Source organism: Rutidosis leptorrhynchoides, chromosome 10 (genome assembly GCF_046630445.1).
Source record: "Rutidosis leptorrhynchoides isolate AG116_Rl617_1_P2 chromosome 10, CSIRO_AGI_Rlap_v1, whole genome shotgun sequence".
NCBI lineage: Eukaryota > Viridiplantae > Streptophyta > Magnoliopsida > Asterales > Asteraceae > Rutidosis > Rutidosis leptorrhynchoides.
This window is the reverse complement of record NC_092342.1, coordinates 287,470,984-287,487,085: the sequence shown is the minus strand read 5'-3', so window position 1 is coordinate 287,487,085 and position 16,102 is coordinate 287,470,984. Positions and strand designations below refer to the sequence as shown.

Below are 16,102 nucleotides of genomic sequence, written 5' to 3'. Positions count from 1 at the left end.
AATTCTTTCGAAAATACATCGGGAAATTCTTTTGCGACGGGAACATCATTGATGCTCTTTTCTTCAGTTTGTACTTTCTCGACATGTACTAGAACAGCATAGCAACCTTTTCTTATTAGTTTTTGTGCCTTCAAATTACTAATAAGATGTAGCTTCGTGTTGCCCTTTTCTCCGTACACCATTAAGGGTTTTCCTTTTTTTCGTATAATGCGAATTGCATTTTTGTAACAAACGATCTCTGCTTTCACTTCTATTAACCAGTCCATACCGATTATCACATCAAAACTCCCTAACTCTACTGGTATCAAGTCAATCTTAAATGTTTCGCTAACCAGTTTAATTTCTCGATTCCGACATATATTATCTGCTGAAATTAATTTACCATTTGCTAATTCGAGTAAAAATTTACTATCCAACGGCGTCAATGGACAACTTAATTTAGCACAAAAATCTCTACTCATATAGCTTCTATCCGCACCCGAATCAAATAAAACGTAAGCAGATTTATTGTCAATAAGAAACGTACGCGTAACAAGCTCCGGGTCTTCCTGTGCCTCTGCCGCATTAATATTGAAAACTCTTCCGCGGCCTTGTCCATTCGTGTTCTCCTGGTTCGGGCAATTTCTAATAATGTGGCCCAGTTTTCCACATTTATAACAAACTACATTGGCATAACTTGCTCCGACACTACTTGCTCAGCCATTACTCGTTCCGACACCATTTGTTCCTTTCGTTCTGTTAACCCCTGGTCCGTAGACCTCACACTTCTCCGCGCTATGACCATTTCTTTTACACTTGTTGCAAAATTTGGTGCAGAACCCCGAGTGATACTTTTCACACCTTTGGCATAGCTGCTTCTGATTGTTGTTGTTGTTGCGATTGTTATTGTTGTTGGGACGATTGTTGTAGTTGCTGTTGTTGTTGTTGTTATTGGGCCGTTTGTTGTAGTTGCGATTGATGTTGCGATTGTTGGGATAATTGTTGCCTTTATTATTGTAATTGCTGTTGTTGTTGTATTGGTGATTCTTATCACCGTTTTCCTCCCACTTTTTTTTGACTTGCTTCACATTGGCCTCTTCAGCCGTCTGTTCTTTAATTCTTTCCTCAATCTGGTTCACTAGTTTGTGAGCCATTCTACATGCCTGTTGTATGGAGGCGGGCTCGTGTGAACTTATATCTTCTTGGATTCTTTCCGGTAATCCTTTCACAAACGCGTCGATCTTCTCTTCCTCATCTTCGAACGCTCCCGGACACAATATGCACAATTCTGTGAATCGTCTTTTGTACGTGGTAATATCAAATCCTTGGGTTCGTAACCCTCTAAGTTCTGTCTTGAGCTTATTGACCTCGGTTCTGGGATGGTACTTCTCGTTCATCAAGTGCTTGAATGCTGACCACGGTAGTGCGTACGCATCATCTTGTCCCACTTGCTCTAGATAGGTATTCCACCATGTTAATGCAGAACCTGTGAAGGTATGCGTAGCGTACTTCACTTTGTCCTCTTCATTACACTTACTTATGGCAAACACCGATTCGACCTTCTCGGTCCACCGTTTCAATCCGATCGGTCCTTCGGTTCCATCAAATTCCAAAGGTTTGCAGGCAGTGAATTCTTTGTAGGTGCATCCTACACGATTTCCTGTACTGCTAGATCCAAGGTTATTGTTGGTATGTAGCGCAGCCTGTACTGTGGCTATGTTTGAAGCTAGAAAAGTACGGAATTCCTCTTCATTCATATTCACGGTGTGTCGAGTAGTCGGTGCCATTTCCTTCAAAATAGTCAAATGGAATAAGTTAATCATACAGAATATTAAGAGTAGTTAATAGTATTTCGTAGCATAATATGAACTCATTTATAAAAGCTTTTTCTTCATATTAGCGTTTTATAAGTTTAAATTCGGGTAGTACCTACCCGTTAAGTTCATACTTAGTAGCTAATATACAATTCAACTACTACAATTCTATATGAAAAACTGATTATAATAATATTTCGCGTTCAAACTTTTATACAATATTTTACAAACTTACAATACCGCTTATTTTACATAAAGCATGAAATATAGCACACAATAACTTTGATACAAGATAGTTGTCAAGATAATTCTAGCTAGTACACAAGTCGTTCAGCAAAGGCAATAAAGACACGTAATTCATACGTCCAGAAATAAGTCATGCATTCTGGTTTTACTAGGACTACTTCCCATCCTTGGTCTTGTGGAACATAACCGTTATGGCCATTAATAAGACAGCGTGTTGTAACGTCGTCAAAGGGACGAGGGTTACGTAATGACCAACAGTCTCGTAATAACCTAAAAACCTCATTTCTTACCCCAAATACCGACTCCGTCACTTGTGGGAACGTTTTGTTTAATAGTTGTAGCCCGATGTTCTTTTTATCACTTTGGTGAGAAGCGAACATTACTAACCCGTAAGCATAGCATGCTTCTTTATGTTGCATGTTAGCCGCTTTTTCTAAATCATGAAGTCCTATATTCGGATACATTGAGTCAAAATAATTTCTTAACCCGTTGCGTAAAATAGCATTTGGGTTCCCCGCAATATATGCGTCAAAGTAAACACATCGTAACTTATGGGTTTCCCAATGTGATATCCCCCATCTTTCAAACGAAAGTCTCTTATAAACCAAGACATTCTTGGAACGTTCTTCGAATGTCTTACAAACTGATTTCACCGTAAATAGTTGTGCCGAAGAATTCTGACCGACTCTAGACAAGATTTCATCAATTATGTCTCCGGGTAGGTCTCTTAAAATATTGGGTTGTCTATCCATTTTGTGTTTTTATACTGTAAAATAGACAAGAGTTAGATTCATAAAAAAAATACTTATTAATACAAGCAATTTTTACATATATCATAAAGCATAAGCACACTATATTACTTATATTACACCACACGAATACAACTATCTTATTCCGAATCGCTTGTTTCTTCTTCTTCGGTTTTGGTTCGTTTTACCAAGTTTCTAGGGATATATGATGTTCCCCTAATACGAGCCGTCGTTATCCACATTGGTTTAGAAAAACCTGGTGGTTTAGAGGTTCCCGGGTCATTGTTACAACTTAAGGACTTCGGGGGTTGACGATACATATAAAGTTCATCGGGGTTGGAATTAGATTTCTCTATTTTTATGCCCTTTCCCTTATTATTTTCTTTTGCCTTTTTAAATTCAGTTGGGGTAAGTTCTATAACATCATCGGAATTCTCGTCGGAATCCGATTCATCGGAGAATTGGTAATCCTCCCAATATTTTACTTCCTTGGCGGAAACACCATTGACCATAATTAACCTTGGTCGGTTGGTTGAGGATTTTCTTTTACTTAACCGTTTTATTATTTCCCCCACCGGTTCTATTTCTTCATCCGGTTCCGATTCTTCTTCCGGTTCCGATTCTTCTTCCGGTTCCGACTCTTCTTCCGGTTCCTCTTCGGGAACTTGTGAATCAGTCCACGAATCATTCCAATTTACATTTGACTCTTCATTATTATTAGGTGAGTCAATGGGACTTGTTCTAGAGGTAGACATCTATCACATAATATCAAACACGTTAAGAGATTAATATATCACATAATATTCACATGTTAAAAATATATAGTTTCCAACAAAATTTGTTAAGCAATCATTTTTCAAGTAAACACGGTCGAAGTCCAGACTCACTAATGCATCCTAACAAACTCGATAAGACACACTAATGCAAAATTCTGGTTCTCTAAGACCAACGCTCGGATTCCAACTGAAATGTCCCGTTCTTATTGATTAAAAACGTTCCATATTAATTGATTTCGTTGCGAGGTTTTGACCTCTATATGAGACGTTTTTCAAAGACTGCATTCATTTTTAAAACAAATCATAACCTTTATTTCATAAATAAAGGTTTAAAAAGCTTTACGTAGATTATCAAATAATGATAATCTAAAATATCCTGTTTACACACGACCATTACATAATGGTTTACAATACAAATATGTTACATCGAAATCAGTTTCTTGAATGCAGTTTTTACACAATATCATACAAACATGGACTCCAAATCTTGTTCTTATTTTAGTATGCAATAGCGGAAGCTCTTAGTATTCACCTGAGAATAAACATGTTTTAAACGTCAACAAAAATGTTGGTGAGTTATAGGTTTAACCTATATATATCAAATCGTAACAATAGACCACAAGATTTCATATTTTAATACACATCCCATACATAGAGATAAAAATCATTCATATGGTGAACACCTGGTAACCAACATTAACAAGATGCATATATAAGAATATCCCCATCATTCCGGGACACCCTTCGGATATGATATAAATTTCGAAGTACTAAAGCATCCGGTACTTTGGATGAGGTTTGTTAGGCCCAATAGATCTATCTTTAGGATTCGCGTCAATTAGGGTGTCTGTTCCCTAATTCTTAGATTACCAGACTTAATAAAAAGGGGCATATTCGATTTCGATAATTCAACCATAGAATGTAGTTTCACGTACTTGTGTCTATTTTGTAAATCATTTATAAAACCTGCATGTATTCTCATCCCAAAAATATTAGATTTTAAAAGTGGGACTATAACTCACTTTCACAGATTTTTACTTCGTCGGGAAGTAAGACTTGGCCACTGGTTGATTCACGAACCTATAACAATATATACATATATATCAAAGTATGTTCAAAATATATTTACAACACTTTTAATATATTTTGATGTTTTAAGTTTATTAAGTCAGCTGTCCTCGTTAGTAACCTACAACTAGTTGTCCACAGTTAGATATACAGAAATAAATCGATAAATATTATCTTGAATCAATCCACGACCCAGTGTATACGTATCTCAGTATTGATCACAACTCAAACTATACATATTTTGGAATCAACCTCAACCCTGTATAGCTAACTCCAACATTCACATATAGAGTGTCTATGGTTGTTCCGAAATATATATAGATGTGTCGACATGATAGGTCGAAACATTGTATACGTGTCTATGGTATCTCAAGATTACATAATATACAATACAAGTTGATTAAGTTATGGTTGGAATAGATTTGTTACCAATTTTCACGTAGCTAAAATGAGAAAAATTATCCAATCTTGTTTTACCCATAACTTCTTCATTTTAAATCCGTTTTGAGTGAATCAAATTGCTATGGTTTCAAATTGAACTCTATTTTATGAATCTAAATAGAAAAAGTATAGGTTTATAGTCGGAAAAATAAGTTACAAGTCGTTTTTGTAAAGGTAGTCATTTCAGTCGAAAGAACGACGTCTAGGTGACCATTTTAGAAAACATACTTCCACTTTGAGTTTAACCATAATTTTTGGATATAGTTTCATGTTCATAATAAAAATCATTTTCCCAGAATAACAACTTTTAAATCAAAGTTTATCATAGTTTTTAATTAACTAACCCAAAACAGCCCGCGGTGTTACTACGACGGCGTAAATATGGTTTTACGGTGTTTTTCGTGTTTCCAGGTTTTAAATCATTAAGTTAGCATATCATATAGATATAGAACATGTTTTTAGTTGATTTTAAAAGTCAAGTTAGAAGGATTAACTTTTTTTTGCGAACAAGTTTAGAATTAACTAAACTATGTTCTAGTGATTACAAGTTTAAACCTTCGAATAAGATAGTTTTATATGCATGAATCGAATGATGTTATGAACATCATTACTACCTTAAGTTCCTTGGATAAACCTACTGGAAAAGAGAAAAATAGATCTAGCTTCAACGGATCCTTGGATGGCTCGAAGTTCTTGAAGCAGAATCATGACACGAAAACAAGTTCAAGTAAGATCATCACTTAAAATAAGATTGTTATAGTTATAGAAATTGAACCAAAGTTTGAATATGATTATTACCTTGTATTAGAATGATAACCTACTGTAAGAAACAAAGATTTCTTGAGGTTGGATGATCACCTTACAAGATTGGAAGTGAGCTAGCAAACTTGAAAGTATTCTTGATTTTATGTAACTAGAACTTGTAGAATATATGAAGAACACTTAGAACTTGAAGATAGAACTTGAGAGAGATCAATTAGATGAATAAAATTGAAGAATAAAAGTGTTTGTAGGTGTTTTTGGTCGTTGGTGTATGGATTAGATATAAAGGATATGTAATTTTGTTTTCATGTAAATAAGTCATGAATGATTACTCATATTTTTGTAATTTTATGAGATATTTCATGCTAGTTGCCAAATGATGGTTCCCACATGTGTTAGGTGACTCACATGGGCTGCTAAGAGCTGATCATTGGAGTGTATATACCAATAGTACATACATCTAAAAGCTGTGTATTGTACGAGTACGAATACGGGTGCATACGAGTAGAATTGTTGATGAAACTGAACGAGGATGTAATTGTAAGCATTTTTGTTAAGTAGAAGTATTTTGATAAGTGTATTGAAGTCTTTCAAAAGTGTATAAATACATATTAAAACACTACATGTATATACATTTTAACTGAGTCGTTAAGTCATCGTTAGTCGTTACATGTAAGTGTTGTTTTGAAACCTTTAGGTTAACGATCTTGTTAAATGTTGTTAACCCAATATTTATAATATCAAATGAGATTTTAAATTATTATATTATCATGATATTATCATGTATGAATATCTCTTAATATGATATATATACATTAAATGTCTTTACAACGATAATCGTTACATATATGTCTCGTTTAAAAATCATTAAGTTAGTAGTCTTGTTTTTACATATGTAGTTCATTGTTAATATACTTAATGATATATTTACTTATCATAGTATCATGTTAACTATATATATATCCATATATATGTCATCATATAGTTTTTACAAGTTTTAACATTCGTGAATCACCGGTCAACTTGGGTGGTCAATTGTCTATATGAAACATATTTCAATTAATCAAGTCTTAACAAGTTTGATTGCTTAACATGTTGGAAACATTTAATCATGTAAATATCAATCTCAATTAATATATATAAACATGGAAAAGTTCGGGTCACTACATTTAAGGATAAAATTTCTTCCTTGGACCCCTGTTTGACCAAAACCATGTTTAATATGGAGTAATTCATTTTCCAGGATGGTCCACTGAAGATTTAAGTTTCTTCTACTGGCTCCAACTCAACAATAACAAAGATCACTTAAATGGTCAGTCTTCGTTTCAATATTAGAAAAATGTATTATTTAGAGTATCTATAAATAATTCAAAAGTGCAAAGTTATTCTAATGTCGACTATAAAATGTCTTATGATGTATCCTTACTCCAAATGCTGTTTTTCAAGGTACCTTTACAAACATGATGCAAAACACTAATTTATATTTGCGTACTTCTCTTAAACAGTTTCAGATTGTAATCCTTACTTTTTAGCGTAAATGATCTGCTTTTCTGAATATTTTTTGAATCAGGGAGCAGCCTGTGGAATGTACCTATGGAAACAAATTATCCAGATTATATTGATCCAGTCATATGCACAACCTCAATCAAAATGCATATATTATTCTCTTTACATAGTGATTTAGAAGGTTAAGTCATCATTTTAATACATCATGCGCCAAACTAAGGATACATCTCTATGGCCTTTTACATCATTATTTAAGTTCTCAAACTTATCTATTTGACCTTTTTGAGGTAATTGTAATCCCAGATCAACCTGTTTCACGGTAAAAGGGTTGACATTGTTACTTCAGTTTTAACTGTATTTTGTTACTAGACTAGCTCTCCTAAAATTTGGTGGTCTTGCTGTGTAGGAATGTTCATTATCCGAAGATGGTTCCGAAAAGTCTTTCTGGTTGTCACTTTTAACCTTAAAGGGTAGTTTGTAACCATTGTTGATGAAGATGCATGTTAAGGAGAATTTGAATGATCTCAACCAACAATCAGGAGGTAAATACAATAAGCATTCATAATTTTTGATATGCTTCTGAGATGTTTTTCTGTTGCTAAACGGAATATTGTTTAATATCTTATTTATAATTTGATCTACGTTTGATTTGTGCTCATTAGTTATTATTGGTTTTGGTAGTACTAAAAAGGCGGGCTTACATCAGCAGCTGAATGATATATGCATCGTACGCCCGATGCAATATTAGTCATGAAAAAATTAATTGACCACCCATCATACTTTTGATTGTTAATGTGATCCTTGCTCCATGAGTCATAATTATAAGTGGGTCTGAGACAAATATAGTACATAATATTAACTTTACTGAAATTAAATGTGCACAGTTAATGGTAAATTCCATAAATGTTGTCTGAGATAATGATTTACTCTGAATGCTCTCATAAGTGATTTATTGCAGGTAACAATATGAGTTCATTTACATGTCGTGCAAATTGATTCAACTGATGGAGCAAGGACTAGATGGGTTCAAGTTCATCTTCACACCAATCTGACATCAAGTCTATTAGAAGAATGAGCTACTGGAGGTATAAAATTTGTATTAACTTTTGTTTTCAACTATTTATTCTATTATATATCTTAATATATTCTTCTAATATATCATCTAACTGCACATGTAATTGAAAGAGTTCATCATTATAGTGACATTAAGCAGTATGGTGAAAGTAATGACATCCCATCTAAATATATCAATATACAATTGAAGGACTTCAGGTATGTGCTAAAGTCATTCAGCTTTGTATAATGAGAAAACTGACAATTGACAACATTTCTTCTTTGTTCTTATAGTTATTATTATTTATTATGTAATAATACTTTGCTTGATGTAATAGGAGACTTTTAAACTTCATTGTTTGTTTGTTACTCATAGTGGTGTCGTTTTGTTTTACACCTTATGGGCTAAATTCTGAATCGACTATTTTGGATATATGAAGACCGCTACCGATAATCAGTGTTTGATTTTGGTCACACAATTCGGTAGGACCAAAATGTATTGGGGTAAGATCTTAAAACTTACGCTTTAAAGGCAACAGGTTTTCATATCGTTTTTAAATAACAACACTCCTGATACAAAATGCATGCTTACATGATAATTACAGAACAACTCAATGTAAGTTCGGGTTCGAACTTCACTAAAGTACTAATTGACGCGAAAGTGCAAGATGTCTCTGAATTCACAACACGGTATTTGTTAAAATGTTTTATGTTTTTTAATAGTTGTAAAATATTATACACATCATTATAAATACATCTATAGTGACTTTGTGAACAATTAAGATTACAAAATACATATACTCCATCAACTGCTTATAATGAGCATGCCTTTTTATATAATGTACCAGTTTGTTTGATGTATTTATGATGATGTTTTAAAACCATTTGTGTCAAATTTTGACATGACACTCAACATCGATTGACTTGTATCTTTGAAACGTTAATGCGAGAAATGTGGCAGGGATCCAAAGGTCTACCTAAGGTAACACAAAAAAAATAATATAATGATTACTTCTGCTCGATCTTTGTTATGAATATAAGGTGTATTTAACCATTCGCATGTAGGTTCAAAAGTAGCGTTGACACTTTTTAAGAGTGATAATGGCAACTGCTTCTCAAAGTCAACTTATGAACTTCAAAAATCACTACAAATGGAGGTTGAAACAGGAAGAGTCGAAGAAAAAGCCAAACCTTCCAGTGACGTACGGATTCAACCGTTTCCGGAAAGAAAATCGTCTCAAACCTGGCACAAAGTGGTTTTTCACCTACGACTTTAAGAAACGTGCGTTCTATCTTTATTAATGTTTACAACAATCCTTAGAACAATTTGAATGCATTGGTTCAATGAAAAACATTGTCTGTTTTTATATCAAGTGTGATGTTTTATATCGATGTTGTTTCGTTGTTTTTGATAAGTTCATTAACATTTTATACTTAGTCTTATTAGGGCCCGCCGTGCAACGCACGGGCTCTTAAAGGCTAGTATATATTAAAAGAAATAGCTGACACCATCATAAATACTGTTGTGATCGAGCATTTTAATCATGATTGACTAATAGAGCCTAGTAAAAATATATTAAAATTATTTACATCATAATTAAGTAAAATTATCAAATATCAAATACAATATTAAATAACATCATGTAGGTAACCTTTTATTTTAATTTATCATGGAAATAGTATTTTATATTATAAAAGTTAACATTAAAAGGTCATATATATAGTGGTATCAAAATAGCCTTACAATTATATAGTTATATTATTTTTAATACTTATAACTATAAAATTATACATTATATTTTCTTCATTCCATACCTGTAGACTGTAGTGAAATATTTTTTTAAGTTGTAACAAATCAATTATTCAATTTCACAACTATATAAGAATTGTGAGATAAAGTTTATTACTCCGTAATACTCTTGATGTCTAGATGTAAAAGAAAAAGTTAGAAAATACAGTAATTAAGAAGAAAAAATATAAAATAAATAAAAGGTAGAGTGTGAACATTAATCCAATGTTTTCTATTTGAGGGTAACGGAATTAGTAGGATGGAGTAATTAATTTTTTTTTTTTTTTTTTTTTTTTTTTTTGCGAAAAACAAGAAACTTATATAACAATAAGAGAGATTCATCAAATAGATGAATAACTCTAAAACGTACAAACGTACAATAAAAACTTACGAGCTCGACTAAGCAAAACCTACTTAGAGCTCACAACTAAAACCGACCAAAATACAAGAGACAAAACAAACCAAGAGGGTGACCACGAAAACATTAAAAGCCATAATGAAAAAAACAAAAACCGAAAGGTCCGCAAGAAGAACATGGGCTCAAACATCCTTGATGAAAACGAAAAACTTTTTCTTTTCGGCTCCCCGAACTGGCCTCGTCTTCCTAAGTTTCTTGATCTTAACTGGCTTGATAGGAGAAGGATCGTTGGAATTAACTGAATTTCCTTCAACATCCTCCCCGACCATCTTGTTAACAAAACCTACTTGATGGAGTAATTATTAATAGGATAGGATCTTAAATAGGTGTTATTAAATTATTAATCCCAAATTTGAGGGTTTGGTTCATGATGAATGGGTGACGTAGGATTGTATCACCCACAAATACACCTACAACTTTTCTTCTACACCCATCCCTTCCTCCGTTCCTTCCTAGTTGGTACTTCATCGTCTTCTATCTATTATAAAAATAAAAACAGCCAACCAATTTGGGCTCAATCTCTTATTTTATTTATTACATCAAAATCCCATCTTTTTCATTAATTCAACACACGCCCATTATCAATTATCAATCAAGATTCATAATTTCATCACAATTAATGGCTTCCATTAACATGTCTTCCTCATCCACACCTTTACTTCGCTCAAAGTGAGTCCTTTTTCGTCATTTTAATTCAGTTTCATGCCGACTATTGCGTTTACTTTTAGATTTCAATTGGGTCTCTGTTTTTTTAATTTAGTTTATTTTTAAGCTTTTGAGGTTGTTTAAATTAATATTTATTTTAGCTAAAAGAACCTAGTTACTGATGTATTACATATCTATAGCCAATGAGTACAGAAATTTAAAGGTGGTGCTATGTGTTACTATTAGTGAATCTAATTGAATAGACACATGAAGAAGTCAAGATTTGTAATAGAATTACTGAAATTAAAGCTTATTTGGTGAAAATTGATACTTGATGTTTCTTTGATACTGAATCTGATTCTGTTTAAAGGGCTGGAATTGGAATTTAGTGGCAGTCTTTATTCAAAGTTGCTACCTTGTTAACTGTTACAAAATATTTGATGGTGTTGACCTTGTATATACTATACTATTGCTCAAGTTATGTTATTATCATGGGTACTTTGGGTAGATGTCGAAACGCTTTATTTATCACTTAAAAAGTTGCATCATTTGACTTACACATAAGAGAAATGTGCTACAAATCGATCAAGAAGTTTGTTATGGAACATTTTTGTTGCTTTATAGGGACACAATGTTGAATTTCAATTCAATTTTAATCAGATGAGAGATATGTTTATTAGAAGAATAGGGATATGTTAAAAACTTTAAATGTTATATCACTCCTTAAAATATATGTTACGAAACCATAGCATTGATTTCGATCCATATAAATATATAATCCATGCTGTATTTAGGAGTATGATAATGTGGGTACTATTAACTTTGTCTCCAAAAGGGGTTAACTTTCTTCATATATGATCACTATGATACAGGATGATAACAAATTTCAGCTCAAATAACGGTCTTCACTTTGTAAATCTTTTATCATTGAATGGGACGCATACATCGGATGCATTTCTCCAGCTCGGTATTAGAGCATGCTCTAAAAGTAAAGGTATCAGAGCCTCATTATTTTCTACAGATGGCAATTTTTCTGTTAACCAGAAAAAGAATACTGGTTTCGAGAAAAACGGTGTTAGTGTTTCGTCTGGAATTGTGATACAACCCGATTCAGTATCTTTGGGTACACTATCAGCCGAAACAACTCCTAGTATGAACGGGTTTTCGAGCGGTGCTGGTGAGTACGATTTAGATCAACCCACCACAGGTTTCTCATCTATTCCAGAAGCAATCGAAGATATACGCCAGGGAAAGGTTTTTATTTATACATTTCCTAAATACCTCATTTTTTTTTCCTTTGTCAGATCATATACACAACAAAAGATAATACTCCGATCTTGTTATTTGTGATAAAAAAAAAAAATGTAGCTAACCATAAGTTATAACTTCTCTACTAAAAGGTACAACCTTTTCAGAAAAAAAAAAAAAAAAAGAAGAAGAAGAAGAAGAAGAAGTACAGCGTTTGAGTGGTCATGTAGTTCGTTATAATTGACATTTCGTGGTTTGATTTTTTCCTTATAATGTTTTCTTATGTTTTTTTTTTTTAAAAAAAAAAAAAAAAAGGTAATGTTGCATTAAAACTTTGCCAAATAGGGCACTGTTCCATTTTTTTAAAACTTGAATACTTAATCAGAACTACAGGTTGAATTAAGGAAAGTTCAAGATTATGAAAAGTTGCAAGTAAAATCACTAACAATTTGTAACCGAATACTGCTACGTGTATATTTCGATGAAGCATGTATGTATCACTGAATGTACAATAATTCGATAGATGTAACTCTATATTTTCATTTCATTTTAAGTCTTCTTTATGAGAGTCTCTTATACACTAAGGTGTCATTTTTGTAATTAACATAACTTTGGTTTATAATGGCAGATGGTAGTGGTCGTTGATGATGAAGAGAGAGAAAATGAAGGTGATTTAATAATGGCAGCATCATGCGTTACACCAGAGGCTATGGCTTTTATTGTTAAACATGGAACTGGTATTGTTTGTGTAAGCATGAAAGGTGAAGACTTGGATAGACTCGAACTTCCGTTAATGGTTAATCATAAAGATAACGAGGAGAAGCTCTCTACAGCTTTCACAATCTCTGTGGTATGTATAAAACTTTAACATTTTTATCAGAAACAAATGTACAAGAAACTAGATGTGGTAGTGTCCACCAATCTCTCATGAATGCCTGAATGGGTCAATTCGGGTGGCTTTTAAGCCTAACGGGCAAGCAAAAAAACTCCGAAAATAAAATGGGTCGAAAGTCCCATATTCCATATTTTGAAACATTTAAATTACTAAGAAATGCAGGCTATTACCGTAAGTATATGTTTTGTAAACATATTTAGCACACATATTGCTTATATAGTAATAAGTAATTATTGGACGAATAGTGCATTGGGTTAACCTGACCCATTTTGACACCAAAATCTACCCATTTTTTGACTCATTGCCCAAACTGTCTGACCTCATTGCTTTGGCACTTTTATGTGAATTTACATTATATGATCATGTATTGATGTATTGATTTGTAGGATGCAAAAAATGGTACAACTACTGGTGTGTCAGCACGGGATAGGGCGGCCACCATAAAAGCTCTAGCGTCAAAAGATTCACAACCCGGGGATTTTAATCGCCCGGGGCATATATTTCCGTTGAAATACAGAGAGGGTGGTGTCTTAAAAAGAGCGGGTCATACGGAAGCTTCTGTTGATTTAGCCATGTTAGCTGGATTTGACCCGGTTGCCGTTTTATGTGAGATCGTAGATGATGATGGTTCTATGGCTAGATTACCAAAGCTTCGGGAATTTGTCAAAAGGGAGAATTTGAAAATTATATCTATTGCTGATTTAATTAGGTACGTGCTGATATATTTTTCTTTTTTTGTGTTTGGAATTTGTGAAGTAGAGGATTTTATTCATCATATGGGTTCAACTTGGCAGGTATCGAAGGAAGACGGATAAACTAGTTGAACGTAGTTCTGCTGCACGTATCCCTACTACGTGGGGTCCATCTGTTGCCTATTGTTATCGATCAATCTTAGATGGAATCGAACATATCGCAATGGTTAAGGTAAGAGAATATATAGGAAAGTGAATCTACTAATGGATTTATGGGTGAAAGTTTGAGGTCGAATTGCATGTAAAAGGAATTTCTTTTTTTTTTTTTTACTTTTTTTTTTCTATTGCAATCATTACTCATTTATTGTTATGAGATCTCAAAAATTTTCATGTTTTGCCTTTTTAATGGTATTTAGTTGTATCATTTGTTTCTGGAAAAAAGAGCACCTAATGCTACAATATGTGAAGTTATTGTAAATACTTGATAGTAAAATGAATGATTTTCTGTTTTTTTTTTTTTGTTAAACAGGGTGATATTGGTGACGGGAAAGATATTCTGGTTAGGGTGCATTCAGAATGCTTAACGGGAGACATATTCGGGTCTGCTAGATGCGATTGTGGGACCCAACTGGCACTTGCGATGCAACAAATTGAAGAGGCTGGCAGGGGAGTTTTAGTTTATCTGAGAGGTCATGAGGGAAGGGGTATTGGGCTCGGTCACAAGCTTCGTGCTTATAACCTTCAAGATGATGGTCGCGATACAGTTGAAGCCAATGAGGAACTTGGTTTGCCTGTAGATTCCAGGGAGTATGGTATCGGTGCACAGGTAATTTTTTTTTATTATTTTATATTTTGTATTTATTTAAAATGAAACAAAAATAAACACATGCAATAGATGATTGTCATCTTGGAAAAATGATGATTTTTTTTTTTTTTTTTAGTTTTATAACATTCAACATAACAAGTAGAGGTGTATTTGGTGTGCTGGTCAAAACGGCTTGGGCCACCTTTTTTGTCCCTTCCTCACTAATTTTATGAATAATTGAGTTGGTTGAGTATATTTCCCGAGATAACCTAATCCTTTTTTGCAACCCACGTAGATGATGGGATCTTGATCCGTGTATGCAAGATTCTCGGTTTTTTGTTCATTAGTGAGTACTAGTAATTTAGACATTTGAGGAAGGATTTTGCTAACGATAATCCTTAGGGCTGTCGTTAACGCGCTTTAAACATTTGTACATTCATGTGACAGACACCACTAAATTAATATAGTAATTAACTGCTACGTACAATTGTTTAAAGCGCGTTAACGACAGCCCTGAAGGCTTTGTTAGCAAAATCCAAGCTGGCATTCCTTATTCATCCATTGTTCTGGTTTTAAAAAAAATATGTACAACCTGCCATATTATTCACTAGTGCCAAATTTTTTATTTTCTTTTTTTGTAAATTTATTTATATATATTTATTATGTTAATGTTAATGTTAATAAAACATGTGCAGATTTTGAGAGATTTGGGAGTTAGAACAATGAAGCTGATGACAAACAACCCTGCTAAGTACAGCGGGCTTAAAGGATATGGTTTGGAAGTTGCAGGCAGGGTTCCCCTTGTTACCCCCATTACAAAGCACAACAAACGATATCTCGAGACCAAACGATCAAAAATGGGTCATGTTTATGGGTCTGAGAACGGTGTCCCAAACCTCATCACTCGAAAAGACACTGAAAGCCCAAGTGAATAAGTTCAAAGCTTTTGATTGTCGCACATTCTTTACTTACCCGGATCTAAGAGAGTCGTATAGGACCAAAAGGGAACTCATAAAATGTAAGATTAATGGAATATAAATGAGTGAATTCATTTTTTTGAAACTGATTCAAACTGTGATACTTATTGTCGGATGTAAAAATGTTACAATTTCTGTTTATGCTTGATGTTAACTTTTTCCCATATATATTAGGATAACTGAAACGAATTAGGTATGTTATTGAGATGCAATTTGTAGTCGTATTTTTCTTTTCAAAA

The 16,102-nt window shown here is 33.4% G+C and overlaps 1 protein-coding gene across 1 annotated transcript; it reads left to right on the top strand.

Annotated features, from left to right (window-relative positions):
* The first annotated feature begins 11,030 nt into the window (after positions 1–11,030).
* On the top strand, positions 11,031–16,102 carry LOC139871750 (bifunctional riboflavin biosynthesis protein RIBA 1, chloroplastic-like). Its single transcript, XM_071859483.1, has 7 exons — positions 11,031–11,270; positions 12,119–12,500; positions 13,123–13,344; positions 13,776–14,098; positions 14,184–14,313; positions 14,611–14,907; positions 15,582–16,102. Exons 1-7 carry the CDS (start codon positions 11,221–11,223, stop codon positions 15,819–15,821), a joined length of 1,644 nt encoding a protein of 547 aa, XP_071715584.1. The 5' UTR covers positions 11,031–11,220; the 3' UTR covers positions 15,822–16,102.